The sequence below is a fragment of the Lagopus leucura genome, unplaced genomic scaffold, assembly GCF_019238085.1.
Source record: "Lagopus leucura isolate 7727_CA_CO unplaced genomic scaffold, USGS_WTPT01 Super-Scaffold_100048, whole genome shotgun sequence".
Classification (NCBI taxonomy): Eukaryota; Metazoa; Chordata; class Aves; order Galliformes; family Phasianidae; genus Lagopus; species Lagopus leucura.
The window spans coordinates 3118595-3146005 of NW_024962294.1; the positions used below are offsets into that span (position 1 = coordinate 3118595).

Genomic DNA, 27411 nt, shown 5'->3' on the forward strand with positions numbered 1-27411 from the left:
GTTAAATTACGTTGAAGGGCGTTCTCCAAATGCCTCTTAATCGTGGACAGCCATCTCTCTATGAAGTCAGTTCTGGTATCTAACTACCCTCGTAGTAAGTAAGTTATTCCTGATGTCCAATCTGAACCTCTCCTAACACAGCTTTGTGCCATGCTATGCATCCTGCTGCTGATAACAGGGAGGAAAGATGAATGCTTCCCTTCCTCACAAAGTTGTGGAGGGCAGTGAGGTGATTCCTCAACCTCTCCTGCAAGCTTCACACACATTGTCCTCAGATGCTTCTCATAGGACATTCATTCCTACCCTTTTACCAGCTTTGTTGTGTTCCTCTGGACACATGCAAGCATCTTAAAACCCTCTTTAAATTGAGAACAGCACACAGTATTCTAAGTGAGGCCAGACCAATGGTAAATGTGTGAGAATCTCCTCTTGAGTGGCTGGTTGTGCTGTGTTTAATGCACCCCAGAATAGATTCACACTGAGACTGCTGTCAACCAGCTCCCCAGCCACTTATCTCCCAGTCCAAACCTGTGTGCAGCACTACTCTGTTCCTATGAAAACGCACTGCTTTTTTTGCTGGTCCTGGGGATTTCTCACAACTCCACGCTCAAGGCTTTTGTTCAGGGTTACCGGCCTCTTCCTTGAGCAGCTCACACTGCCTTCTTCATGGCTTTCGGTCTCGCTCTCTAACCAAAACACTCCTTAGACAGAAATGATTAGGAAGGTTTACGAAACAGCAAAAGCTTCACAAGATTAAATGCTACTGCTTCCTGCTGCCCTTAGGGAGCTCAACCAACCTGCAGTGCTAACCCTGCAGCACCAAAACACAGCACTAAATCTTCCTGAGCAATGAAGATTTCAGTGCAGTGCAGGACTGCATGTAGGGAAGAGCAGGAGATGACTGATAGGGAAAAGATTAAAATGACTAAATATATACCTCTTGGCCAATCAAGTGCTAAGAAGCAATGTGACAACCACCCAGAGGAGCACAAAGAACTCAGTGTGTCAAAGTTTGTGGTGTCACTGATGTCCATAACAAGGGTGAGAGGGTGGTGGGAAGGACCCAAAGAAGACTGAGGTGCAAGGAGCAGGGATGGCAGCAGCTCCATTCAGACTGCAGGTGAGAATTGTCCTGCAGCTGCAAAGTGACCGAGCCATTATGGCCATGGGCCTTCAATCCCTGTGAAAGCAAAGCAAGTGAAACTTGTACTGACTGTTAAAAGGGACAGGAGCACAGGTTTTATGATGAGCAGCTGTGGAAATTGGGATGGGTCAGTTTGGAAAAGAGGAGGCTGAGGGCAGAGCTTGTATCCTCAGCTATCTGTAAGGGGATTGCAGCGGGAGCAGGGCTGGGCTCTTCTCGTGCTGACAGGACACGGCCTCGAGTGTCACCAGGGGAGGTTTAGGTTGGATATCAGGAAAATCTTTACAGAAAGGGTTGTGGGCACCGGAACGGGCGCCCCAGGGAGGCGGTGGAGTCACCATCCCGGACGCGTTCAAAATCCGTCTGGATGCGGTGCTTTGGGACACGGCTTAGCGGAGCGCTGTTCGGGTTACGTACGGTTAGGCTGCGGTTGGATCCGATCATCCGGAAGGTCTTTTCCAACCTGAGCAACCCGACAAAGCACAGCAGCTGCCAAGCACAAAGTTCCGTTTTTCCCTCTCACCCCCTCGGGGCCTCGCGCTGCGGGCGGAGCCCTTCCCTCAGCCCGGCTCCTCCCGCCGCGGCCATGGCGGAGCGGCGCCGCTGAGCGCTCGGCCCATGGCGGTTCCCGGCGCGGCTCCGTCGCGGCTGGCGCTGGCCCTGGCCGCCTTGGCAGCGCTGGCCGCCGTGAAGTATTACCGAGACGCCGAGGCCGCCCGGCAGCAGGTAACGGGACGGCGGGTCGGGCCGCTCCGGAAATGGAGGGCGGAGCGCATCCGCGATGGGGCTGAGGGGAAAGCGAGGCTTCGGTTGGCCGCCCCGCAGCTGTGGTGGGAGCTGAGCAAAGCGGGCTGAGGGGCGCTTGGACTGGAGTGAGCGAGCTGCGGGGCTGGGGGGTCCGCGATGGGGGAGAGTGGGACGTATGAAGTGGCCATAATGGGACTGAGGGTCTGTCGTGGGGCTGAGGTGGCATTCACACAGTGAGGTGGCCATCATTGGGATGAGGGGTCCCTCATGGTGCTGATGTGACATTCACACAGCTGAGGTGGCCATCATAAGGCTGAGGGGTCCATCACAGCGCTGAGGTGGTCATCATTGGGCAGAAGGGTGCATCATTGGGATGAGGTGGCCATCATTGGGATGAGGGGTCCATCATGGTGCCGACGTAACATTTGCACAGCTGAGGTGGCCATCACGAGGTTGAGGGGTCCATCACTGCCCTTCAGTTCAAGGACAGGGAACTGCTTTAGAGAGTCCAGCGCAGAGCCACAATAGTGATGAAGGGAGTGGAGCATCTCCCTTAGGAGGAAAGGCGGAGGGAGATGGGTCTCTTTAGCTTGGTGGAAGCTGAGGGGTGACCTCACTGATGTTGATAAATATGTAAAGGGCGTCAGGAGGATGGAGGCAGGCTCTTCTCAGTGACATGCAGTGATGGGACAAGGGATGCAAGCTGGAACATAGGAGGTTCCACATAAATACGAGAAAAAAAAAACTTCATCATAGTAAGGTTAATATCAGGATGCCCAGAGATACTGTGGGGTCTCCTTCTCTGGAAACATTCAAAACCCATCTGGGTGCATTCCTGTGTGACCTGATCCAGGTGCTCCTGCTCTCACAGGGAGATTGGACTAGATGATCTTTTGAGGTCCCTTACAATCCCTGACATTCTGTGGTTCTGTGATCACAGTGCTGAGGGCTCCATCGTGGGGCTGAGAAGGCCACTGTGGTAGAGATGGTCACCAGGGTGATGGCAATGGTTGCCATGCTGAGGTGCTGTTGGCTCCCAGTGGGCTGTGAAGGCAGCCAGGGGTTGGTGGCCACAGAATCAGTGTTGTGGCAGGTTGTGACTGGGCAGTGCTGGAGATCAGAGAAAAGGTGAACAGAACGAAGTTTTTAACTTTTCTTCAGCTTGCTTAAAGCACGTGGTTCTGGTTATTGGAGTATGCTCTCCATTCTTATGGACTGATAGACGGTAATGTCTTTAACACCTGGCACCCACATTCCCTTCCTCATATTCTGCTGCCTTCGCTGCTCAGAAATGTTCTGCATGTGTGGGGCATAACTGATCCTCCACAACTGATCCTCTTTCTGCCTCCAGCCCTGTTAAGCAAATTATCATGTCGTTTTCCTAAGCTACAGCAGCAGGTGGTCTCACCAGATCAAATCTTTGTTGCTCATTTGCCTTCCATCCCTTGAGGTCCGTCTCTGTGAAGTGCAAAAGAAGAGGGAGGCTCTGAAAGATTCATCAGCAGGGAATCATCGATGGGCCTAGGATGCAGCCCGTCTCGTTAGAGCTTAGCACACAGCCTGGATGGCCTCCTGTGCAGAGGAGGTTGCCACTGTGCACAGCCTGTGCACTTTGCACTGTAAGGATGGTGCAGGATGTGCCATGCCCAAGCAAGCCCTGGAGCCTGGTCCAGCACTTCACGACATAACCCTGTCACCTGGCTCTCAGCTAACAGGGCAGCTGCTCAGGAAAACGTTATGTAGAGCCCCATGTTTGTTTGTCCCCATTCATCTGGGGAGTAAAGGTGTGGTTTTGGCTTTAGAAACATGGGGATTCCTGAATGGGTTGCTCCTCTCAGTAGATAAATAACCCTCATGTTTCTTTACTCCTATCTGCAGCTGCGTAGTTCCTATGCTCTCTTCTTCACATTCCATGTTCTGTACTACTGCCTTTATTCAGTCATGTCTGAGTCCAGATCTCTGGTTTGTATTCCAGTATCTTTACTTTTTTATCTGCTCAGTCCTGAAACCACCCTGGCAGGCTCTTAAGTGCTTCTGTTGCTGCAGCTGATGGGAGCACAGCCTTCTGGGCTGCATTACTGCTGCTTCTGACTGGCAGGTAACAGACAGGAAAATAAACTAGTTCAGGAGCTGTGGGGATGGTAATGGTGCAGCAAACAATAAACAACTGAACAGCAGATGACAGTATTTGTCCTTTAGGTGTTTATTGGTGTGGCAGGGGAAGCTGCCCCAAAATGAGAGGCCAGGTGGGATCTGCTGGCTGTGAGTGATGCCACTTGTCTGTCTTGCTGTCCTTTCCTTCACAGCAATGTGGAGCTCTCTCGCCCTGCCTGCAAGTTGTTGTTTTTCCATCAATAACGAATGCTGCAGAGTGGAAAAGTCCATCAGAATCTAGCCTTTCTGGGGCCATTTCAAGTGAGACTTCACATTTCAACGCATGTCATTGCTGTTTGCCATTGGGGCACCTTCATGTGGGCTTTGCAGGCTGTCCCACCAAGTGTTACAGAGGGAGAGACTGAGGCACGGGGATCTTACAGGAGTGTCTGGAGGAGGTGGTCGAGTTGTGGTTCCTGATGTACGGGTGGGTAGTGATACCTGTGGAGCAAGGAGCCAAAATCTTAGCCCAGTCATGACACAGGAGGCAAAATCCTGCCAAGGGATGTTAATCTGTTCATTTCATCACTGCTTGTGGCCTGGAAGGAATGCGAATTAACTCTGAGGCTGAGAGCGCTCCGAATGAGCCTCTGGGAGAGGTAGGGGTGATCCTCACTTCCCCTTTCTTCCCAATGCAGGAGGTGGCGCTGAAGTCTTTGGGCAGTGAGGGGCTGTTTCTCTTTTCTTCTCTGGACACCAACAACGATCTGTACCTCAGCCCAGAAGAGTTCAAGCCGATAGCTGAGAAGCTGACAGGTGCGTTCCTGCCCGCCATGCACAGCTCGCTCTGCACAGACTGAGCACAAGCAATTTTTAGGGACGTCTTCTTTTTTTTTTTCTGGGTGCTGTTTTGGATCTTGCTTACATGAAGAGAGACTGCTCATGAAAAGGCTTGAGCATTAGATGCTACTTTCACAAAGTTCCGTTTTTATAAGACTAAAGGTCCCGTTTCTGGCCTAGCAGAGCATGTAAGTTACTTTGTCTGGAGCTTATAAGAGATTTGGGATGGATAAATGCAACAAATACAGCTCAGCCCAGGCTAGGCCAATACTGTTAGTGAATCCTATTTCAATCATATGCTTCTCTTGCTGCAGCATTCTCTCTCATAGCAGCTGTGAGAGGTCGTGTTTGGAGCTGTATCAGCACATAGCAAATGTCTCTTGGTGGTGCCAAGCAGGGGGTGATGATAACATCCAGCAGAACTTAACAGTACAATTGAAATGCAGAGTTGCTTGCTTATGTTTAATGAATTGACTGAAGCACGTGTCTTTTCCCTTCTAGATTAGATGAGAGTGTTTAACAGCCGTGGAGTTTAAAGTGTCATCTACTGGAAGAAGGGCTCCCCTTTAAGTCATGTAGCAAAAGCCAGGTGTGGCTGCAAGTTCTGGTGGGTTCCCCATTGCACGCAGTGTAGTGACTGCTGGTGAGCTCCCAGTGCTCCTAGATTAGCCAGGAAAAATGTATAATCACTTCACCATGGTTTAAGAGGGGAGGAAGGGGAAACAGCTGCTTTAATTCCTGTCTCCTTGTCTAGGAATTACTCCAGTCTCAGACTTTGAAGAGGATGTGCCTGATCCAAATGGGGAGACGTTGTCCATTGTGGCTAAATTCCAGCCTTTGGTCATGGAAACGATGACGAAGAGCAAAGATGGTTTCTTGGGAGTATGTATCCTGCAGGATGTGTAGGGCCAGAAATACCAGTGTAACCATGTACTGTGGGCTGGTAGCATCACCAGGAATGAGCACAGACAGTCAGCATCTTCTCTCAGTTCAGTGCCACCCGCAGACTCACTCAGTTAGCTTCAAGTCCTGCACCCAAGTCAGTGATTGAAACAATGGGAACTGGCCCTAAAATGGAGCCCTATGGAACTCCACCAATGATTGACCACCAGCCTGGTGTGACCCCATTTCCTGGAGCCCTTTGTCAGCCACTTGTTCACCCATCACGTAGTTTTTGTCCAGCTGTGTGCTTTGACCAGGAAGCTTGCAGCTTTCTGCAGTGTTGTATTGTTTTCAGTGCATTCAGCCCCACTGTGTCCCAAGGAATGAATGCTCTGCTCTTCCTGGGAAGCTTGAAGCAGACACCAGAGGTGGCTCCACCACAAGCAGTGATGTTGTGCCCTGTTCACTGCCTCCCATTTTGCTCACGTAGCTGAAAGCTGACAGAACTATTTGATGGTGTTCAGGGTGGTGCAAAGAATTAAAAATATGATTATTATTATTTTTTCTTTCTCCTCTTAAGCACAGTTACATCCATCAGCATTGCTGTGTGTGTGAGGGCTGAAGGCTGGGCTCTGATGCTGTCTTTTAACAGATCTCTCACGTCGCTCTTTCTGGGCTGAGGAATTGGACTGCTCCTGCGTCCCTTAGGAGTGTGATGCTTGCCAGACAGTTTAAAGCCTTTCTTCCTCCGAAGAATAAACTGGATCTTGGTGATCCGTGGTGGATAATTCCTAGCGAATTGAACATCTTCACTGGATATCTTTCCAACAACAGGTTTTACCCTCCACCTCCCAAAGGCAAAGAGGTGAGATACGAAATTTGATTCCCATACATCTGAGAGGTGGCTTGTATGAATGTGTACTGCTTTATAGCCCAGATAAATTGAATGGACAAGGCTATTGCTTGTCTCCCTGGACTTTCCAAGGCAGCAAAAAGGCTGCAGGGTACAGCCAGGAGCATTGTCTTCTAAATCAGAGGTAAAAACTGAATTATTTCAGTAAAAACTGAAAGCAGGCAACATCTCAGGGTATCTGTCATTTGTAAGGCTGACTGGAGGAACTCCACTTTGCTTTATGACTTCTTAGTCTAGCTGTAAAGCCAGTGTGGGTGCCCCAATAGGTGTCCCTGATCACATAGCTGATACATCTTCACAGTCTGTGTTTATTGATTGCTTACTCACTCTTAAGGAGTATTGATTAGATACGTGGATCAGTTTAGCATGCTCATTCACCCAGTTGGGATAATGGAATCTCGTGAACAGCAGGAATAGCTTTAAAAAACATGGGCGATGGATTTATTTTTAAAGAAAGCCTCTATTTTGTGGCTAGGTAGGACTCCAAGCTAATTTTCAAGTCACAGCAAGTCTCCTGTCTTGCTGATCTGATGGGGGGTTGTTTTGGGGCTGCATCTGACCTGTTATCTGCGATAGGCAAGGTGCTGTCATTCTTATCTGTTACAATTCTTGCCATAGATCATCATCCACAGGCTTCTGAGCATGTTCCACCCGCGCCCCTTCGTCAAAACCCGCTTTGCTCCCCAAGGATCCGTGGCCTGTATCCAAGCCATCAGCACCTACTACTACACCATAGCATTCAGGTAAGGGCACGGGGCCAGCCTTTAGAGAACTTGTGTTTTGTAGCATATCTCAGGGGAGTGGAGAAGGCTGCAATGTGCCAGAGAGCGTGCATGTGTTTTGTGTGTGCTGTGTGTGTGCTGTGTGTGTGCTGTGTGTGTGCTTTGTGTGTGCTTTGTGTGTGCTTTGTGTGTGCTTTGTACTCCGTGTGTGCTCTGTGTGTGCTCTGTGTGTGCTCTGTGTGTGCTCTGTGTGTGCTTTGTGTGTGCTTTGTGTGTGCTCTGCGTGTGCTCTGCATGTGCTCTGCGTGTGCTCTGCGTGTGCTCTGTGTGTGCTCTGTGTGTGCTTTGTGTGTGCTCTGCGTGTGCTCTGCGTGTGCTCTGTGTGTGCTCTGTGTGTTTTGTGTATGCTCTGTCTGTGCTCTGTCTGTGCTCTGTCTGTGATCTGCGTGTGCTCTGCGTGTGCTCTGCGTGTGCTTTGTGCTCTGTGTGTGCTCTGTGTGTGCTTTGTGCTCTGTGTGTGCTCTGTGTGCTCTGCGTGTGCTCTGTGTGTGCTCTGTGTGTGCTCTGTGTGTGCTTTGTGTGTGCTTTGTGTGTGCTTTGTGTGTGCTCTGTGTGTGCTCTGCGTGTGCTTTGTGTGTGCTCTGTGTGTGCTGTGTGTGTGCTTTGTGTGTGCTTTGCGTGTGCTTTGCGTGTGCTCTGTGTGTGCTCTGTGTGTGTTTTGTCTGTGCTCTGCGTGTGCTCCGTTTGTGTTTTGTCTGTGCTCTGCGTGTGCTCTGTGTGCAGTGCTGTGCCCGGACTAGATGTGCCCTGGCTGGAGTTGGGTGGGAGCAGCTGTGTGATGCTTTCCTGAGGCCTGAAGGTGGCACCTGTGTTCTCCCAGGGTCACAGCATGCGTGGTGTTGCCCAGGTGCAGGACAGCAGCCAGTATGCTGTCACACTTTGCAGTGTTTGACTGAAATTCTGAGGAGGAAGAGGGGGGATGGAGTGTTTCTCCAAGGGAAAGGAGAATTCTATAGAATTGTTTTACTGTCTTTGTTAAATACAACTGCTACTTGCCCAATTAGACTGGAAGGCAGACTGAGGGTGTCTGAGTTTGTTTCTGTGTTTCAGGGGCTCATAATGTAATTCATCCTTGCTGGGTGTACACTTATTGCCCACTTCCAAAAGGTATCAGTACCCACGACACTGCTGACCCTGGGAATCTGCTCCAGTTTTACCTTCTTTGTTGTGTGACATGAAAAGCTTTTTGAACTGAGCCTCTCTCCTGCAGCTGTACTTTCTGGTGCCTGCAGATCACTTCTCTCTGCTGTCGTTTGCAGTGCACGATCCCTTCCTCCCAGCTCTGGAGCTGATGGCTCCCATCTCGTTTCAGGATCCATGCTGAGTTCCAGCTCAACGAGCCACCAGACTTCCCCTTCTGGTTTTCCCCAGGCCAGTTCACAGGTTACATTGTCCTCTCCAAGGATTCTTCCCATGTGCGAGAGTTTAAGCTCTTCGTCCCTAACAAGAGGTACAGCAGTTTATTTTGTGTGCTGAACAGACCTGAGGGTTGTGGTAAATGAAGCCCAGGGACTCTGGGATCCTGTCCTGTACAAAGCAGAGGTGGAGACTGTGCATGGAAGGAGGCTGGTGGGCTCTTTTTATTTGAAAATATGGGTGCAGTGACAGCCCTGAGCAGAGCACTGCAGTGCATGGTTGTCCTGGCCTGTACAGGAAAGGCAAATCTGCAGTCTGAGCTCTATGCCTGATAGTTTTGCTGTTTGCTTCTGTTTTGTTTGCACATCCTTCTCTGCTAGTGTTGTCGTGTTTTCTGTAGGTAGAACCAAACTATCAGTTCCCTAAACTGGATCTGATGCAGTTTTTTCAGGAATACTTCTGCTTATCAACAGGTGTGAGGGGAGAGCATCAGGCCTGGGAGAGGCAGAGAAGGACAAGGACTGAGGAGGGAGGGAGGGACAAGCTGGGCAGAGATCACAGGAGACACAGGGTGTAAATGGGGCTAGGGATTGATGTCTTTGTATAACCTGACTGTAATGAGAATCCAAGTCTGAGCTGTACTGTGCCACACCAGCTCAGAAGGGAGGTATATGCAGCTACTTGGGAAGACACAAGGGAGTGGTGAGTTTAAGTTTTCCTAGAGATATTGCCCTAGAGACAGACAGCAGCCTCTTCATTATCAGCACTGCTTCAGGCTGGCTGTGATCCTCTGCCCTGTCCCTGCAGCCCCTGCTTGGCCAGGACACTTGGAGAAGTCAAATGCTTGTTGTAAGCTGCAAAGGCTCCTTGGGTGTCAGCTGGATGAGCTGATGCTTTTCAGCCAACTCCTTGGAAAATCTGAGTGAAATGAGCTTTACAGTTGCCTGTAATACCAGCAAATGCATCTCTGCAGTTACTGAGAATCCTTGACTTATTTTAGGGTCTGATTCATTCACCAGGAACTGTCCCTTTGTACTTGGAGCATGGGGAGAGCTGGAAGGGGACTGAAGAGGCAGCAGCCCCTGATGATCTCAGTGCCTGGCTGAAAGCCCTGAAGTTCAGCAGAGTCTGATGCACACACTTCAAAACATTTCTGCTTGTCATTTCGTTTTATGGTGTAGTTTCACACCAGCTCATTCCTGCTCTCTGGCAAGCAGCTGGAAGTGTTCTAGGGGAAGGGAGCCTCAATTCTCTTTGCCTGTGATGGCAGGAGAGAAAATTACATTCTAAAATCCTGGTGTCTCTGTCCTTATGGCTCTGTCAGCACATTCAGCAGAGCAAGCAGACACTTACAGCTCTGCCAGAACTCCTTACAAAAAGCCTTTTGCTTCCAAAAAAAAAAAACAAAAAAACACTTTTAAAAGTTCAGAGAGATCAGAAGGTGCAAGTTATGTGCTGGCAGGGAAGGATGTGCAGATATACCTCTGTCTTCTTTAGTCTGATGCTACTCAAATGTATGAATGCATTTGCCTGAAATGTTGGGTGGGTGTTTGGGCCCTGAGCCAGCAGGGATCCACCATCACTGATCCTGTGCAGGAAACACTGTGATCTCTAAGAACCTCCAGATTCTGAGCCTCAGTGCGGGCCGTTGAAGAAGAGCATCAGGATTTGCCATGCACAGCTTTAGCCTTGGGTGGCTGAACGTTCTGGGTTCACCTTGCAGGTCTCTGAATGTTGATATGGAGTGGCTGTATGGAGCGAGTGAAGGCAGCAACATGGAAGTGGATATAGGTTACCTGCCTCAGGTCTGTAACCACACTCGGTCCTCTGTGTGCATGCTGGATCTTGGCTAGGATTTGTGCTGCCGTGTGCCTGAGCTGCATAACCTCAGTTATCCCTGCTGGTTAGAGCTTTCTGTTGAATGCTTCCATATAATAATGTATTCTCTGTTGATCTGTGTATGTCCTTTGCAGCAACGTGACTGTACACCCCCCTGTTGGTCCCTGTGGGTTGAATCTTAACCTCCTGGACTCACATGAACTTTTCTATTTTTAAAGAGCTGGCTGACAGGCAGAAGGGGTGAGGGAGCTGGACGCAGGCTCTGAGCCCAGAGGGCTGTGTGTACAACAGTGTGTCTGGATTCAGACACTGCGTGAGCTTATTCCTCTATTCTGTGGTAATCCCAGTTCTTGGGACAGGAAATATGAGTCAGAATTTTGAATACCTGAATTGAACAGTCCCATTTTCTCCTGAACTCGATTCCATATTTATTTTTAATCAGCAAAATTAGTGAAAACAGACTTAGAAAATAGTTTCAATTGTACCAGGAGCCCGAGCTACAGGGCAGCTCCTGAACAGCTTTCTTTGTTGCACTTTCTTGTGCCTATAGGCACAGACTGCATAAGGGCTTTGCTGACCGTGTGAACAAGATTAGCTCTGCAGATTCTAATCATTTTGAGGGTCTGATATGCCACAGTCAATAATCTCCACTCAGAAGATGGCAACACATGATGAACAAGTCTCATGCATTTCCAATCTAGATAGCACAGGCAAACAATAACTGACAGAAATGAAGTTGCCTTCTTGTTATTCCCCAGTAAAACAAATCTACGGTTGTTCAGGTGCAGCTCCAGGATAGATGGGTCTCTGTCTTCATTAGGAGCTGTGAAGTCTTAATTTGCATCTTTATCCCGTCCTGCTATACAGAAAAACCCATAGCTGAATATCTACAACGTCTGACTCTGAGCCTCTTCTGCAGATGGAGCTGGAATCCACGGGGCCCTCAATCCCCTCTGTGATCTATGATGAGAATGGAAATGTGATTGACAGCAGGGATCCCTCAGGGGAGCCTATTCAGTTTGTGTTTGAAGAGATAACCTGGCAGCAGGAAATCTCCTGGGAAGAGGCAGCCCAGAAGCTGGAGGTGGCCATGTATCCATTTAAGAAGGTGAGGAACAGGCTGTGCTTTTCACTGGCGTGTTTCACTGAGGCAGGTCACTTTTACTGAGATGTTCAGTCACTTTGAGGACCAGCAGAAACCAGAGGCCACAACCTGCTCAGCATTCAGAGTGGTATGAGCAACTCAGTGTGTGCTCCCTATGCTGCTGCATCCTACAGTGATTTATAGCACTGGGTTATATATAGAAACTATTTAATATGACAATAGCCTGTGGAGCAGATGGCAGCTGCCTGTCACTCCTTCCTTGGCTGAGGAATGCTCCCCTGACTGTCTCCTTGAGCTTGCAAGTCTCACTTTCACCTGCTGAATTGGTGATAAAATTCCCTTCATTTGAGTGATCAGAACATTTTCTGTGCAGGGTTCTTCTCAGACATTTTTTAAGCTGTTTCAGTGAGACTTTGTGATAAATATCTCAAGTTCAGGTTTCCCAGCCTGCAGAGGCACATCTGGAGGCTGTCTGCAATGTGTGAAGTTGGCTGTGCAAATAAAAGCCCACTTGCTGTGAGGGGTTTGTTACAGTCTCACTGTATCCTCAGCTGTTTGTCAGACCTGAGGGTAATTCTATCTTCCTGAAGGTTTCCTAAAGGAATGGAATGGGTAACATGGTAACACAGTTAATGCTTCAGACTTGCTGTGCCTTGCTGCATTCTACTTGAGCAGCAGTAACAAGATGACCAGCTGAAAGTCAGCAGGAAAAGAGGTTGTTCTTGCCATGGAAGTGCCTCCCTGCTTCGTGTTGACTCTGTGGTGAGGGAAGATAAAAATCCCCCTTGGGGAGAGCACCACAGTTAGAATTGCTTTGGTTTACAGGAACTGCTGCAGCTCGTTGTAGGCCATCTCTGGGGTGTGGAAGATTTGGTTCCTTCAAATCCCTTTTGTATTTGGGATAAGCTGTTCTTTGTTTCTCAAAGTCTCCTATCTGTCTCCAGGTCTCCTATCTTCCCTTCACAGAAGCTTTTGAGAGAGCAAAAGCAGAAAAGAAGCTGGTGCACTCAATCCTGCTGTGGGGTGCCCTGGATGACCAGTCCTGCTGAGGTGAGGGACTCTCCCACAGCAGCTGGAGGAATGATGTACCTCATTCTGGGTCTGAGAAGGGCTGAGTGTCAGGAAGCTGGTAGGGAGCCAGTGGTAAATGTTGTGTTACTTATTTTGGTACTGAATATGCCTGGATAGAAAAGGGCTGGAAGTGGGGAATTATTGATCAGAGCTTAGATACCAGTGGTAAAATTAGATGTATTAGAGAAAAGCCTTAGGTGACTCAGTCATTTAGGTGCCTTTGTTGAGGGGAAGGTGTGGATTTGATCTTCCCTCTTCCCTTCTCAGTCTGCTGAGGTAGAGGCAGTATCTGCAGAGTTAAAGAGACATTGCTCTCTGCTTTGTCCCTGACACCTGCATGGGAGAAGCCAGAGCCAGGCGTGGGCCTGCAATTGTGCTGCTGTGAGACTGTTCCTCCATGTGCCCAATAACTTGTGTGCTACAGAAGAGGGGAGAAACATCTGGGAGAGGTGTGGAAATCTTTGTCCTGTCTGCCCTTAAAAACTCTCTAGGCAGATTGCTCTGCTTAGTGTGAAAAGCAGGAGGCACTCAGGGTGAGTGTGCAGGCTCTGATCTTTTCTGAAGAGCACCAGCCCTGTCAGCCCCTGTGACATTCTTGCCCCGGTCCTTGTGCTGTTTTGCAGGTGGGTGGGATCTGCTCTGGTGAGTCTTCTTTACCAGCAGTGTATGCTGGAAGCAGTAAGCTATGGAAAACTGTCAGCAGAGGGGAAATAAGACCGTGTGCCAGGTTAGGGGGAGCCTAAGGCAGCTGCTGCAACAGCTCAGCAGTGGCATGAATCGTGGCAATAATCAGCCTGGAAGCTGCAAACAACTCTGTGCCCCTCTTTGTGTGCCAGGTTCGGGGCGAACTCTCCGGGAGACTGTCCTGGAAAGTTCGCCCATCCTCGCCCTGCTGAATGAGAGCTTCATTAGCAGCTGGTCACTTGTAAAGGAGCTGGAAGAGCTGCAGGTGAGTGTCACAGCCCTTCTGCTTTCTTTGTGTTTGGTGCTGGTGAACGCAGGTGGTGCTTGGCACAGAGGTGCTGGCAGAAGAGGGGAGATCACACCTGTGCAGATGAGGGATTTTGGTTCCAAGCCTTGTGTGTTCTAGTAACCAGTGGCAGAACAAACACCAGATAGAGGCTGGCTAAGAAAATAGCACAGTCATCCCTTTCACTCTGTCATGGTGGCAGTACAAAAAACCAAACCAGATGTTTCACTGCTCCCAGATGCTTTTAAGCCTTGTCCAGGGCTTGTTGTGCTATTGGCAGGCTGACTTCTCTGTAACCCAGGCACTAACCAAATACTCTGACTCCTGGATCTCCTGACTGCACCTTTCCCCACTCATGAGTCTATCCCTCGGCCTTTGCTGAAAGCAGGGGTCAGTTACAGAGCTGGAGATGCTGGGAAAAGCTGGGGTTGGACTGTTGATGTGCCTGGGAACTGCCAGTAATGGGATGATTTTGTTTTTTGGAGGAGAAAAGCTGTAGCTTTAGAAGTGTGAGGGCAGGGGGACACTTGCAAGGGAATAATAAAGCAGATCATGAAAATGGAGGCAGCTACCGTGTTACAGAGTGGCTCCCATGTTAGGATTGCTCCTCCTGCTTTCTTCTGCTAGTTTTGGTGTATACAGTGTGTTTCTTTGGGGATCCTTTACAGACAAACAGGGAGAACGAGTTCTACAGCAAGCTGGCTGACCTGCACCTTGAAAAATACAACTTCCCTGTGGAGATGATCATCTGCCTTCCCAATGGCACGGTGGTACGATCATTATCTCTTCAGTTTTCCTTGGTTCTCCCCACCTGAATGTACTCTCATCTGCAGAGCCTGAATGCCATGCTCCCTCAGCCATTCTGTGGCTCCTCAATGCTTTGTAGGACTGTGTGTTGTTCTCGTGGATGACACAGGGACTCTGTGGGCCCCTCTCCTATTTCCTTTGGGGAATGGAAGGCATTTTAAACACATGTGCTGGTTTTGCACGTAGGCTGGTCTGATAGCATGCACCCCAGCAGTCAGCATGGCTGGGCTGCCATGTGCTGACTTGCACTCGTTGCTAAGTTTCACACCTGTGTGATTTCTCCCCAATCCCCTTCGTATTTTTCTTAACCTAAATGAGGGGTCAGCACTCTCAAGGGAAAGAATGGACCGTTGTCTTTTGCTCATCTTTGTCTGACTGTGAAATGCAAACCCGAATCCTCGATGCTGAATTAGCATTTGCAAAGTGTTTGAGATTCTTTCAGAGTGTTGCAGTCTTGTGTCATGGCTAGAGGCCAAGGCAGTGGATGGGAGATTGTGCTGGCCTTTAAAGTCTTCCCATCTGTTTTCTCTCCTAGATTCACCACATCAATGCCAACTACTTCCTGGATATTACTTCTATGAAGCCTGAAGATGTTGAAAGTAGTATCTTTAGTTTCTCATCCAATTTTGATGACCCTTCTACTGCAACTTACCTCCAGTTTCTTAAGGAAGGACTGCAAAGAGCAAAAGCTTATTTGCAGAACTAAAACCAAAGGCACCCGAATGCCTCATGGAGTTGGCCAAACACTTCAGACATCCATTTCGATTGCAGCAGTTCTTCCTCATCTTTGTGCCATGCACTGATGTTAAGATGCAGACAATTCCAGAACGGGGGCTTTTCCATGGATGATCTGGAGATGTTGGTTCAAGGCTAAACTTTCAAGTGATACCAGTTTATGTCATCTGCCCTTCTGAGTTCAGGCAAGTTTTTACAGGAGTGAAAAGACTTGGATCTATAAACATTCTTTGTGCATACGTCTTGCCACCCACCCCCATACTCTTCCTCCTCCTGCTCAGACTCTGGGATGAAACTCTTTCTACAGCCATACCAAGCATCACCAGGAAACATCTGATCTCAAGGACTGTGTGTTGAGTTACAGAGAACAGCACTGCTGTGATGACTGAACAATCATGATGCACATCCGTGCTGTGTGGGCGAGTGCACAGAATCCAGTGCAGACAGCAAGCTCTTCCCTGGGCAGCTGGTGTGTGCCGAGCTTCCTGCCAGCAGCACTGAGCTGTAGGCTGCTCTGTGGCGTGGATCCCAGTTCTTTGTGACAGCATTCTTGACAGCAGTGGCAACCTGTGTGTAAAGGACTGTAGTTGATAATGTGTAGGCGTGGAAGTAGGAAGATGTAGCTTGATCTCTGAAGTAGCCTCCTCCCAGCTTCCTGGGATGGTTATCCTGAGCGACGTGGTGCAAGAGCTGTATCACTCACAGTCTTTGCAGCTGATGGAGATGGTGAGGTTGATGTGGTGCAACTAGGAGTGGAGAATGGGGCATTGGAGGTGTGGTGCAGCTCGGAGATGTCAGGTATGGGTTAACTTGGGGAATAAGGGCCAGAGCCTCTGGCAGTGAGCTCCACCTGTCCTAGGGTGTGCCTACAGGCGATGGGAGCTGTACTGAACTGTGCCCCCATCCTATTCAGACCAAAGCTACTCCCACCCCACCTGTTTTGAGAGCTTTGTTCTCCCAGTGTGTCGGCAGCAGTGACAAAATACTCAGTGCATGTTTGCTCTGATTTCTCAAGTCATACTGAATAATGAACCGTGATAAAGTTACCTTTAGGAAGGGGAGGTTCAGCCTTATCCTGAGAGTTTTGGATGGTTTAGAATGGACCAGTTTTAAAGAAACTGCCTCCTTCCAGGGAGAGAACTGTTCGGACAGAGCGCCAATTGCTCTTGTCTACAAACATCCTGAGCAGTTGTTCCTCCTCTGTACCAATGGCTGACTGCACAGTGAGTGAAATTTAGGGAAGGAAAAGTAAAAGAAATGGTGTTTTAAGCACACTCCTGTAAATAGGTGAGACAAACCATCTTCAAAAGATGCCTGCAAGCAGCCCTTTCAATTGATACTTTTTCTGCTCTCTGAAGCACAGTTTTGTTGGACCAAATCCAGAGTTAGGGGAAAGGGGGGTACTTTCATTCTGGGCATCAGGACCTGGAAGGGATGCTGGGGTCACGATTCACAGAACCACAGAAGGGAAAAGGTTGGAAGGGATCTCTGGAGGTCATCAGGCCGAGTTTAGATGGACCTCTGAACAACTCAGTGTAGTGTAGCTAATTGCTCTAAGTGAGATTAATTACCTGTGGGATGTTTCCTAGTATTGGCTTTTTAACTATGCATTAGTTCCACACTTTTCTAACCCTCCAAGTGGCCTGCAGTAATTACAGGTTTGGATTACATACAGGCAGTGCTTTCAGTGGTGGCTGTGGAAAGTGTCAAAGCCTCCAGACAGCGTTAAAGAGACCAGGAGTCAAGTCACCATGGCAGCTCAGCCCCCTCTGACCCTTCTGGGGACTTTGAATCAAGGCAAGAGCAACAGAGCACAGTGCCTACCTCCATCCAGCACCTTGGGAAGCACTGCTTTAGTGTTATCTGCTCTTACAGCTTTTACAGCAGGAGCTTCACCTGAGGGTTTCTGTTCGTTTCTCACTTTTTGTTAGCCTCTTAGTCTGGAGCTGCAGACTTCAAAGCAGCACACGTGTATTCATTCCATTTATTTCTCTTTTGACTGGTTTTGCAGCAGAAGGGGCCAGAGAGAGCAGTGGCTGAAACAACTCAGGGTTGTCTCCTCAAAGCTTGGGGAATCAGGTACAGGAGCAGTTCTGCAAAGCTAGGGAGCAGCAGGCAGAGGAGGGACCGGAGCCTCTCTCCCTGGTGCTGTGAGCACGGCAAGAAGGCATTCGGCTGAATTGAAGCAGGAGCCCAAACAGCCATCCTTAGCCTGGAGCAATCTGGAGAATCCTGGATTCAGCAGCGTCCTCGTGTTATCTCATGAACCACAAGACATCCCAATCAACCTGTCACCTTCCATCCACTGCTGTGAACGGGCTCTGGACAGAAACTGTTAGCTGAGGACTTTTTTTTTAATACGTGCCAAGCGTTTTCTCTTATATTTGTAATCTTACTATATTTTTCAGTAAGCTTGTGATATTCCAAAGGGGGAGGGCGATGCTGCTTTTCACGATCTCCTGTGCTTCGTGACGCTCTGGCCTTAAATCCACAAACGGGTCAGAGCTGATGTCTGCCAGCAGCACTTCGTGGGAAAGCAGCGCTGCTCTGCCTCTGGATCTGCGTGCGCCGGTGCCGCTCGGTGTGACGGGCTGTGCGGGCCGCCTGTAGCCGCGTTCCTTAAACCGATCCCACCAGCTCAGCCTCGCTCAGTCCTTGCCTGCAGAACGCCGGGTGGGGTGTTGGGGGTGCGCTCCATCCCACGTGCTGCCTACGGGCCCAAGGCGCATGCGCGCGGAGCCGCAGCGGAAGTGCGCGGAGGAGTTTCGCTTCCGGTGCGCATTCTACTTCCGGGCGGTGAAGGGGCGGTGCTGGGCGCGGCGCGGCTCCGCTCTCAGGTAGCGCTGGGTGAGGGCGGGGCGGCGGGCGGGAGCGGCGCGTTCTGCTCCATCGGGCTGGGTGACTTCGCCGCTTCGTGCCGGCAGCGGCCAGGCGGCACCGCCGGAGCTCGGCAGCGCGCAGGGGACGCTCTTGGCCCGGCTCGGTCGTTGTTGGCGCGGCCCCGGTGCGGGAGAGCGCAGCGCTGCAGCGCAATGACCGCTGTCTTGTAGCGAGAAGCCCGCGGCGCGGTCCCGAGCGGCGTGCCATGAGGCCGGAGCGCGTCCCCGGGATCCGCAGCACGCAGCCCTGATCCCGCCCCGCTGACGAGCTGCCGGTTGCCCGATATGGCAACGGAGTCCGTAAGTACCGCCATCACCGATCCATCGGCTCCGCGGTGCTCTTGGCACCGCTCCCCGCGCGCTGCCCTGCCGGGCGTTCAGTTCGAAGCACGGGGACTTTTCAGTACAGTGATGTAACTGCTATTTTAAGGTTAGCTTGTAGGCTTTGTGCGCGTAGCAAATGGCAGTGATAAATTCTTAATGGATTTGGTGGTGAGCTGAGCAAAATAAGCTGTTTGGATTCCTGGCTTTCGTTGTGGTGTTTGATGCCCGGTGCTGTGCAGTGTCCTGTCAGAAAGCCAATGGCAGAGCTGTAAAACTGGGGGAGGGAGAACAACCAAAGAGAGACAGAACTTGTTTTGAATCAGTTTAATTAGTAGCCAGCGATTGCAAAAACACTGATTCTGGAGATTCTCCCTGTGACTGTTATTGAGGGCCCTCAGTTTGGATAGACATTGAATGGACTTGATGCTTTGTTCAAGAATTGTTCACAGTTCTGTCAGCACTGCTTTTAAAGGTCGTGGAATTAAAGGTACCTCCTTTAAATGTGATTTCTGGCTTCATTTTTCTTCTGGGCTATTCACATAACAATGTTTTCCTCCTTTCAGCATGTTTTTATGTATTGCTCAGTGTCTGTTCCTGAACACTTGTAGCTTTCAGTCCTGAAATAGTGCACTTGTGTTAAAAATGCCCCTCAGTAACTGACTCGCTGCTCGGCTAAAGCACAGTTTGATGGCATTAGAACCTTAGCTGTTGGTAGGTTCTCATATTCCTAATTAAAACTATCTTTAAGCAAATCGAAAATCAGAGATCAGATTACGTATGACAGCTCCCAATTTAACAGGTCGTAAAGAGGACAGCTGACTTTGAATATTAATTGTGCAATACGGCTTCTTTCAGACAATCCCCATTTGGCAGAACAAACCCCACGGCTCGGCGCGCAGCGTCGTCAGGAGGATTGGATCCAACCTCCCTTTAAAGCCCTGTCCCAGAGCCACCTTTGAGGTAAGCGTGCTCACAAGGAGTTTGGTGGTTGTGGGTAGGGAGCAAAACAAGGCACTCTCACAGGATCACAGAGTGGCCAGGGTTAGAAGGGATCTCAAGGATGATGAATCTCCAACCCCCTGCTGCACGCAGGGCCACCAACCTCCACATTCAATACCAGCCCAGGCTGCTCAGGGCCCCATCCAACCTGGCCTTGAACACCTCCAGCATAGTTTCCACAGGAGAAACTTCCTTGTTGTATACCAAAAGCACACTGCAGGCAGAAGCAATGTTCAGTTAATGGTGTCTCAAAAAAACAACCAAACAAATGGAAGATATGACTTACATTATTCCCCCTCCATACTCACTGGCATAGAAGACAAATCAAAGCAACTTCTTTTCTCCTCCTTCTTTCAAATAAATGAATAAAAATAAATAAAGCCTAATGAAAATAAGGCAGCCACGCACTATGGGGGCATGACTAAGTAGAAGAAAACATCAGGATAATTTTCAGCCAGCATAAATTGTGCTACGGACATAAGATAGAGCCTCTGGAGAAGTGTACATGCAGCTGTTTCCAGATGTCAGTCCCCATTCTTTTAACAGATTGTGGATCAGGTCTTCATTTTTGATGTGTCTTTGTGCTCAGTGCCAGCACACCATTCAGACAGAGAAAAATAAGGGTAATTTGTGGCAAGCTTGCTTGCTGGGACAATATGCTTAACGTGTTCTGGGTGCAGATGAGCACTTATTTACTATAAGTGGAGTGTATCTGAACTACTTTTACATGTTGATCTCATTGTGTCACTCATAAACTGCTGAACCATGAACCAGGTGTGTGCAGACCAACACTTGCAAAACTTTTGTGTAGCTACATAGTTAACTTTAAGGTTTTTTTTCTCTTTTAGTGCAATTCCTGTGCTTGTAAATGACCATTGGTAAACATTGAGGAAAGCACCTCCTACAATAATGCCTGTGCAGAGTTGGAGAGCTGGTAGCTGGGAAGGCAGAAACGTGCTGCTGAACCTCTGCTTTGTGTTGTGGCCTCGTGCAGCTGCTGAGCCTGTTTCCTAAGCAGTAAGCAAGGCTAATGGAAGCACTTGTGTAACTGTTTGAGGTCAAGGACGTGTAATGACAAAGTGTTGCACGTGGCCTAGGCAGCGTGTTCAGCAGTATCAAATATCCCTTGGCTGCTTTGCTGTTTAGACTCAGAGCACAGTAACACTGGGGCACACGTTGGCAGTGGAGCGCTGCAGTTCCATAGGATAAACAGTGTTGCAAACTGTTGGCTGGTTTGATGTAGAGGAGAAAGGCTCTGACAGTGTAACAAATCCGGAGTGGCTTCAGGAGACAGGACCACCATTTCCTTCATGTGATTTTCTTCTTTGTAGGTTCTACCTAATGTTTCAGAGCTCTATTTAAATGATGCCCCTCCTGTCCCCACCCTGGCAGACATTGGGTGGATAGCAGCAGATGATGAAGAAACGTATGCCCGAGTCAGGTTGGTTTCATCTTTGTGTCTGTTGACCCTTATTTTGATAAAGAGGTTTCTTCTGCGTAGCACAGGCCAGAAATTGATCTGCTCTCATGATCTCTGGTCACCTTGAGGGCTGATGTGTTGTCTGTTCAAAGATGTTTTTCTCAAGGGACAAGAAAAACACAGAGGTTTCCTGGAGGAATGCTCACAAAGCATTAAGGGCTTGTGCTGCGTTTTACTCACTGAAACATCTGAGCAGAGCAAGGCTCCAGCTCATGGTATTTTTCAGCCTAGGAAGTTGAAGGGTTGAGCTCACAGGATCACAGAGTAGTTAAGATTGGAAAGGACCTCTGGAGGTCATCCCTTGCTCAGGCAGGGATTTCCAGCAGTGTACCCCAGATGGCTTTTGCACATCTCCAAGAAGGGAGGCTCCACAAGTTCTGTGTGCAACCCATTCCAGTGCTCCATCTCCCACACAGTAAAGAAGTGCTTCCTGATGTTTGGATGGAGCCTCCTGTGTTCCAATTAGTGCCCACTGCCTCTTGTTGTAGCACTGTGCACTCCAAGTGAGTCCTGGTTTTCCTGGGACATTGAGAGTTTGGTGCTGTTCAGTGAAACCTGTGTCCTTTAAGCAGGACAACAGCAGTAGTTATCCTGTGAGAGATTAAATCAGAGGCAGAAGTTAATGGGTAAGTGGTGCTTGATCTTGTGCACCCAGCACACTGCCCAGCACGGGGATACAGTTAGCAGGAGGGATGGGATCTGAAGCCATGGGAGCACACAGAGACTTCTGTCCCTGTGCCACTTCACCTTGTCTGTGCTGTTTGATTGTGATTTCTTTGACTTTCCATTGCTTGCAACGCAGAGAGACAGCGGTGTGATGGCACAGCACATCCAAACAGGGTGTGGAGCACGGTTTGATTTATTGTGCTGAACTGCTTTGCCATCCCAAGGGAGGGCAGGGAGATTGAGCACTGCTGTGGAGGGGCTCGGGTCCATCAGTGACTGGCAGGTCTTTGTCTCGTAGAAGCGACACTCGCCCTCTGAAACACAAATGGAAACCGAGTCCCTTCACGGTCATACAGCGAAATGCTTCCGTCCCCAACCTGAGGAAGCAGGAAGAGAAGCTGCTGGCCTTGAAGAAGCCTGGTTTACCTGCACTGAGCCGAACGACGGAGCTCCAGGATGAGCTGAGTCACCTTCGGAGTCAGATAGCTAAAATTGTCGCTGCGGGGCCAGGTGGGAGCACAGGAGTTTTCTTCTGCCGAATGAGAAGGGCTGCATGAGTGAAGCATGTTATTTCCTCCATAGGGAGCAGACTTGTTACTGTTCAGCAGGCCTGTCACTCTTACTGGTGTGATGCCAACTCAGTGCTGGTTCTTTGTCCAGATGTCTGCATTTATTTCGTTAGAGGAATCTTGTTTCTTTTTCAGAAGGACCAGGTGTTGCTTTGTGACTGCATGTGTTCTGCAGGCTGTTCCATCCCAATGACTTTGCTCCATGGCAGTTCATGGGGTATTCTTGCCAAGCTGACTATGAGTGTGAGGGGAGGAGAGACCAACAGCACTTGTTTCTGTTGTGAGCATAGCCCTATTTATGTAACAAAGAAAGTACTTGGGGAAGAGCATGGTTGATCTGATCTATTATTTTTTTTATTAATTATTATTTCTTTTAGGAAACGTGATAAAATTCATGTTTTGGCCATGAAACTGAGCTGTGAGTTCATTCTTCCTTTCGTGGCCTTCCTTGTGTGGGTATACAGGGTGCATACAGTTCACATGAGCTCTGGAAATGAGAAGATATTTGCTAGAGCCCAAATCCTAGTAGTTGCACGAGGTGTGTTGCTGCAGTGGCTGCTTGAGTGTGGAAGCCAGCAAGGCCAGAAGTACTTGGGTATATTTGTGGAGCAGTCAGAAAGTGGGATAGTTGGTCTCACAGCTTGGAATACATTGGTAAACAGACAGTTCTGCGAGCTGCAGGAATTGAACTGGAGGCAGTTCTTAAAGGCTGCATCTCATGTATGCAGAATATTTTGGCCAGCGACCAAGATGCCAGTTGTGTTACAGCTGCGAGGAAAAGAAGGATCTGTAATTTTTCCATTACTTTAAAGCAGCAAAACAAGGTGGTGCACCACTCAAGCTGATGTCCTGCAGCTGTTGGTGGGGGAGGCAGTGGCTCAGAACCATCCTTACCTGCATCCAGCAGCAGACAGGTCCCAGGTTCCTCTCAGCACCAGGGCTCACTGTGTGCTGGGGCTGCATCTGGTGATGTGTGGAATGCAGGCGGCCGATGGCTGGAGCCCCAGGGCCTCACAGCTCTGATGGTTGATCATTTTCAGTTCTGTTCTCTGCGGCTGAGAAGCATCTGAACGTGGAGCAGAGCTGTGGGGCTCGTGGTGGAATGCTGCTTTGTGCATGGGAGCGAGGAGCCGTGCTGCCCTCAGCTCTGCAGGCTGTCAGGCTGTCACAGATGCGTGCTTCACAGGGGCTGCGTCCCCTTCCCTCACTGCTCTGATTCAGAGCAACAAAGAAATAGAAATTAAGAACAGGGCAGATTCCCTGCTGTTCCCCTCCCCAGGCTCTCAGCCATCCAGCATGCAAGTTAGAAAAGCTCTTTATCACAGAATCACAAGGTTGGAAACAACCTGCAAGATCATCCAGTCCAACCCCCCTCCCATTCCTATCAGTACCACAAGCACTAAACCACATCTTGTAGCTCCTCATCCAGGCACCTCTTGAACACTGCCAGGGACAGCAACTCCACCACCTCTCTGGGCAGCCATTCCAGTGCCTGACCACCCTTTGAGAGAAAAAGTTTCTCTTCATATCCAACCCAAACCTCCTCTGGTACAACTTCTGGCCGTTTCCTCAGCTCCTACTATTTGCCTGGGAGAAGAGGCCAGACCCTTTTGCTCCACAGCCTCCCTTCAGGAAGTTGTAGAGTGCAATGAGGTCTGCCCTGAGCCTCCTCTTCTCCACACTGAACAATCCCAGCTCCTTCAGCCTCTCCTCGTAAGACTTGTGCTCCAGACCCCTCACCAGTTTCGTTGCCCTTCTCTGCACACGCTCCAGGGCCTCAATGTCTTTCTTGTAGTGAGGGGCCCAAAACTGAACACAGCACTCGAGGTGCAGCCTCACCAGTGCTGAGTAGAGGGGGATGCTCACCTCTCTGCTCCTGCTGGCCACACTATTTCTAATGCAGGCCAGGATGCCGTTGGCCCTCTTGGCCACCTGGGCACACTGTGGGCCAAAATTCACCAAAAGTAATGATGAGGAAGATTAGAGATCTGGATGGGAGAAAACTCGTTTAATCATTCAGTTCCTCTCTGCCCTCAACTCAGCAACGTGCCTGCTTAGCAGATGGCATGTGAGAACTGTTCTGATCAGTGTCTTCTGAGTTGATGTGGGCAGGAATGGGTTAGGGCTGAACTGGAGCTCAGGGATCTGGAGTGCACAGCAGGCTCATTTCAGAAACACTGATGTCAAAAAAGAAACGCTGTGCAATCTGCTTTTGCACTGTTAGAGAAATCTCTCAGCTGGCAATTAATAACTACTGACAAGTGTAGTGTTGAGGCCACGGGTGTCAGGGCATTAAACTGCAGGGTTGTTTTGTTGGTTTTTTTTTCAGTGCAGGAAGGTTCTTTCAGTGAGAAATAAACCAAGCACATCTCTGTCTTGTGCTGCAGTGCCATGCCATAAGAAATGGAGTGGCCATGGAGAGTAACACACAGGCTGTGATGATTTCCTTACTTTTATTCTGTAAATAACAGAAGGGTGGGTGGCTCGTGGTGCTCCTGGTTTGTGCTCTGTTGCTTTGAGAAAACAAAACCAAAGTAAAATATAAAATACTATTTAATCTTTTCGCCTGTCCTGTTTTCTCTTTCAGCTTCTGCTTCCTTCACCCCTGATGTATTGTCTCCAGGAAGTTCAAATGCATCTTCTCCTTTGCATTGTTTTGGACCCTCTTTCCAATCCACGACATCCTTTGTCATCAGTGACATCACAGAGGAGGAGGCAGAACTCGAGAGCCCCGAGCTTCCCTCAGTCTCCATGCTCTGTTCTGCATCTGAGTGCTACAAAGCAGAACCAAAGGATCCCGATGAGGAGGATTCTATGTCTCTGTCCAAGGCCAGCAGTTTTGCAGACATGATGGGCATTCTAAAAGACATTCATAGGATGAAGCAGAGCAAAGACTTGTAAGTTTTATTTTATTTTCTCTTTCAAAGTTTGGCATCTTTTTTTTTTTTCTTCTGCTTTTGTTTGTCAGATCATTGCAGACACCTGTGTGAGGATTGCTGGGTCACAGCCTGAACCAGTGATTGAGCACCAGGTGAGAAGGCAGGGCTGACAGAGCTCAGGTGCAAGCAGTGTGTCTGAGTGACTGGAAGGGCTGGACCCTGGGTCCTCCTTACCCTCATTTAAGTGTTAGCAGCCAAGGGGGCAACGTCTCTCTTCAGAGATTGTGCTGACTGTGCTCTTCTCAAGCTGTCACCAGCCTTTAGAAAGGGTGAGCCACGTTCTCTATTGCTTTCTAGGCTTAATCTTAACAAATACCCTTATAATTGTGCTCTTGTCCTGGTAGAGAGCATTATCATTGTTATCATTGCTTTCCATTGCTCCCCAGCACCAGCTGTTGTATTCACCTGCCTGTTGGTGCTGCTGTATGCCCACGATTCAGGGGGGAGCATCTCTTTGTAGTGTCATATCTGCCCATGAGGGGTGCAGGGGGTGAGCAGGGCTGTGAACAGCCCAGGTGGGTTAAGATAAAACACTGCTCACAAGGCTGGAGGCCAGCAAAGGCAGCTGTGTACTACAGTTACCTCCAAAATACTGGCACTTCAACTTTTACAGTCTGTCTTAAACCATGTGGATAGACTGCATGGCCCTAAGGAATCAAAATAAGCTTAATGGCTTTACAGCTTAATGGCTTTATGAGAGATAACAGCTTTTAAGAAACCGAAATAGGCCTTGCAGTTACATGATCTGTTTGTAAGAGAAAAGGAACAAAAAGACAAAACAAGCAGCACTTGTTTGTACTGCGGGGACAGAGCTTGTTAATAATGGGCAAATTTGTATTTTGCTTTTGGTGCCATGAACACAACTGACCAAAAGTGCTGAGGTTTGAATGCTGAGGTTTGCAGAATGCCCCCTTCATCCAACACAAGGAGCTGCAGGTGATGGAAGCCAACGCAGAACGCTGCAGAGAAATACCTGCAGGTGTCAGGGCTGCCAGCCAGCAGCTGGGCCCTTCTCCTTCCTGACCCTGTGTTTGTCTTCCATGTAGAAACCGAAGTTCTGCGAAGGAGGAAGACCCTGCTGTTCTGATAGCAGAAGTCTTGAGAAGAAAATTTGCCCTAAAGGAGGAAGATCTGACTCTGAAGGAGAAATGATGTTACGGTCATTCGGCTCCGTAAGCAAAAGTGTTAAGCTCACAAAATTTCCTCTACAGTAGCTGCCTTCCTAAGGATTGAACCTTTTGCCACTTTTATTTATTAGGAATTTTCTGCACTGGACACTTAAGAAAGACCCTCTGGATCTGACATGTTTTCCAGGTGTTGTTACATTTAAGAGAAAAAACCCCTTTTTAAGATGGAAGTTCCTTTTCCTCTGTATTTTGGTGTTGATGACTGGCTAAGGATCTTCTACAGAGTGCAGTGAGTGCTGCTGGATGATGCTCTTTCTGTCTACTCAAAGTCACATTAAAACTTACTTTTTTTGTTGCAATATAAATGATCACCATTTCCACAGAGGTCACACGTGCAATTCTTCCTGTTTGGAGCGTGGTGCAGAGCTGCTGAGAAGGCTGAGCAATGCTTCCCAGGTCTTCTGTGCTTGGCAGGCTGTGGGTTCACAGTGCTGAAGGATGTCTTCCTGATAACTTTGCCTAACCTGATGGGAGAATCAAATGGAAGGAAGTGATGAAACCCTGCAGTCGCATCCGAAGGCTGCTGGCTGGTTTTGCTCTCTCCTGGGTATTTCTTAGCTCACTAATTATCATGATTGCATGACAGAATGGCCTTTGTTTCTTGCCATAAATTTAAGACTTCATGGATGGACCTCGTATCATTCAACGTGTTTTATTTAGCAGTGAGGAGGTGTTTCTCTGGGAATCTCTATGAACTCTCTGCTGCACTCTAGAATGCACTGGGGGGAACACTGGGAAGCTGCTGGGGCACCTGAGGGCACCCTGAGGAGCTGTGACAGTGCCCTGGAACACGGTGTGTGGCTGTGGGAGGCCTCCAGGGTCTCTAGGAAGCCTCTGGAGCTCACTGGTGAGCTGTGGGAGCACTGGAGGATTTCCTGGAGCACACTGGGTGGTTCTTGGAGATTGCTGGATTGTGCTGAGGAGCAGCTTGGGCACTGAGGAGTTCTGAAGGTATTCTAGTGGGGCCTTGAGTACCATGGGGGTCTTGAGAGTCCTTTAGGGCACACTGGAAGGTCTCTAGGGTGCCCTAAATGCCACGGAGCTCTGGGTGTAGTCTGCTGTGACCTTGGAGGGGAGTCCTTG

General features: G+C 49.1%; 2 protein-coding genes across 5 annotated transcripts; both read left to right on the forward strand.

Annotated features, from left to right (window-relative positions):
• Positions 1-1762: 1762 nt before the first annotated feature.
• Positions 1763-16479, forward strand: SELENON (selenoprotein N). 2 transcript variants are annotated; one of them, XM_042885010.1, is made up of 12 exons: positions 1763-1870; positions 4684-4801; positions 5580-5707; positions 6360-6572; positions 7239-7363; positions 8715-8852; positions 10482-10563; positions 11517-11705; positions 12647-12752; positions 13610-13722; positions 14412-14513; positions 15086-16479. In XM_042885010.1, exons 1-12 carry the CDS (start codon positions 1763-1765, stop codon positions 15254-15256), a joined length of 1593 nt encoding a protein of 530 aa, XP_042740944.1. In that variant the 3' UTR covers positions 15257-16479. The 2 variants fall into 2 exon arrangements, with proteins under 2 accessions (XP_042740944.1, XP_042740945.1); XM_042885011.1 differs by lacking the exon at positions 1763-1870 and adding an exon at positions 4211-4306.
• A 1853-nt stretch (positions 16480-18332) lies between these two features.
• Positions 18333-26959, forward strand: MTFR1L (mitochondrial fission regulator 1 like). 3 transcript variants are annotated; one of them, XR_006181327.1, is made up of 7 exons: positions 18333-18464; positions 19344-19448; positions 20819-20928; positions 21932-22143; positions 24790-25099; positions 26188-26557; positions 26652-26959. XR_006181327.1 is itself a non-coding variant. In XM_042885013.1 (7 exons), exons 1-6 carry the CDS (start codon positions 18450-18452, stop codon positions 26291-26293), a joined length of 858 nt encoding a protein of 285 aa, XP_042740947.1. In that variant the 5' UTR covers positions 18333-18449; the 3' UTR covers positions 26294-26313; positions 26400-26959. The 3 variants fall into 3 exon arrangements, 2 of the variants coding, with proteins under 2 accessions (XP_042740947.1, XP_042740946.1); XM_042885013.1 differs by having other exon boundaries at positions 26188-26313; positions 26400-26959; XM_042885012.1 differs by having other exon boundaries at positions 26188-26959.
• The last annotated feature ends 452 nt before the right edge of the window (positions 26960-27411 follow it).

What these genes read in the sequence shown, in the direction of transcription:
- MTFR1L (XM_042885012.1), top strand. An exon ending in GTCCCAGAGCCACCTTTGAG is followed by an intron (nt 19,449 to 20,818) that starts GTAAGCGTGCTC and finishes TCTTCTTTGTAG; the next exon opens with GTTCTACCTAATGTTTCAGA. An exon ending in AATTGTCGCTGCGGGGCCAG is followed by an intron (nt 22,144 to 24,789) that starts GTGGGAGCACAG and finishes TTTCTCTTTCAG; the next exon opens with CTTCTGCTTCCTTCACCCCT.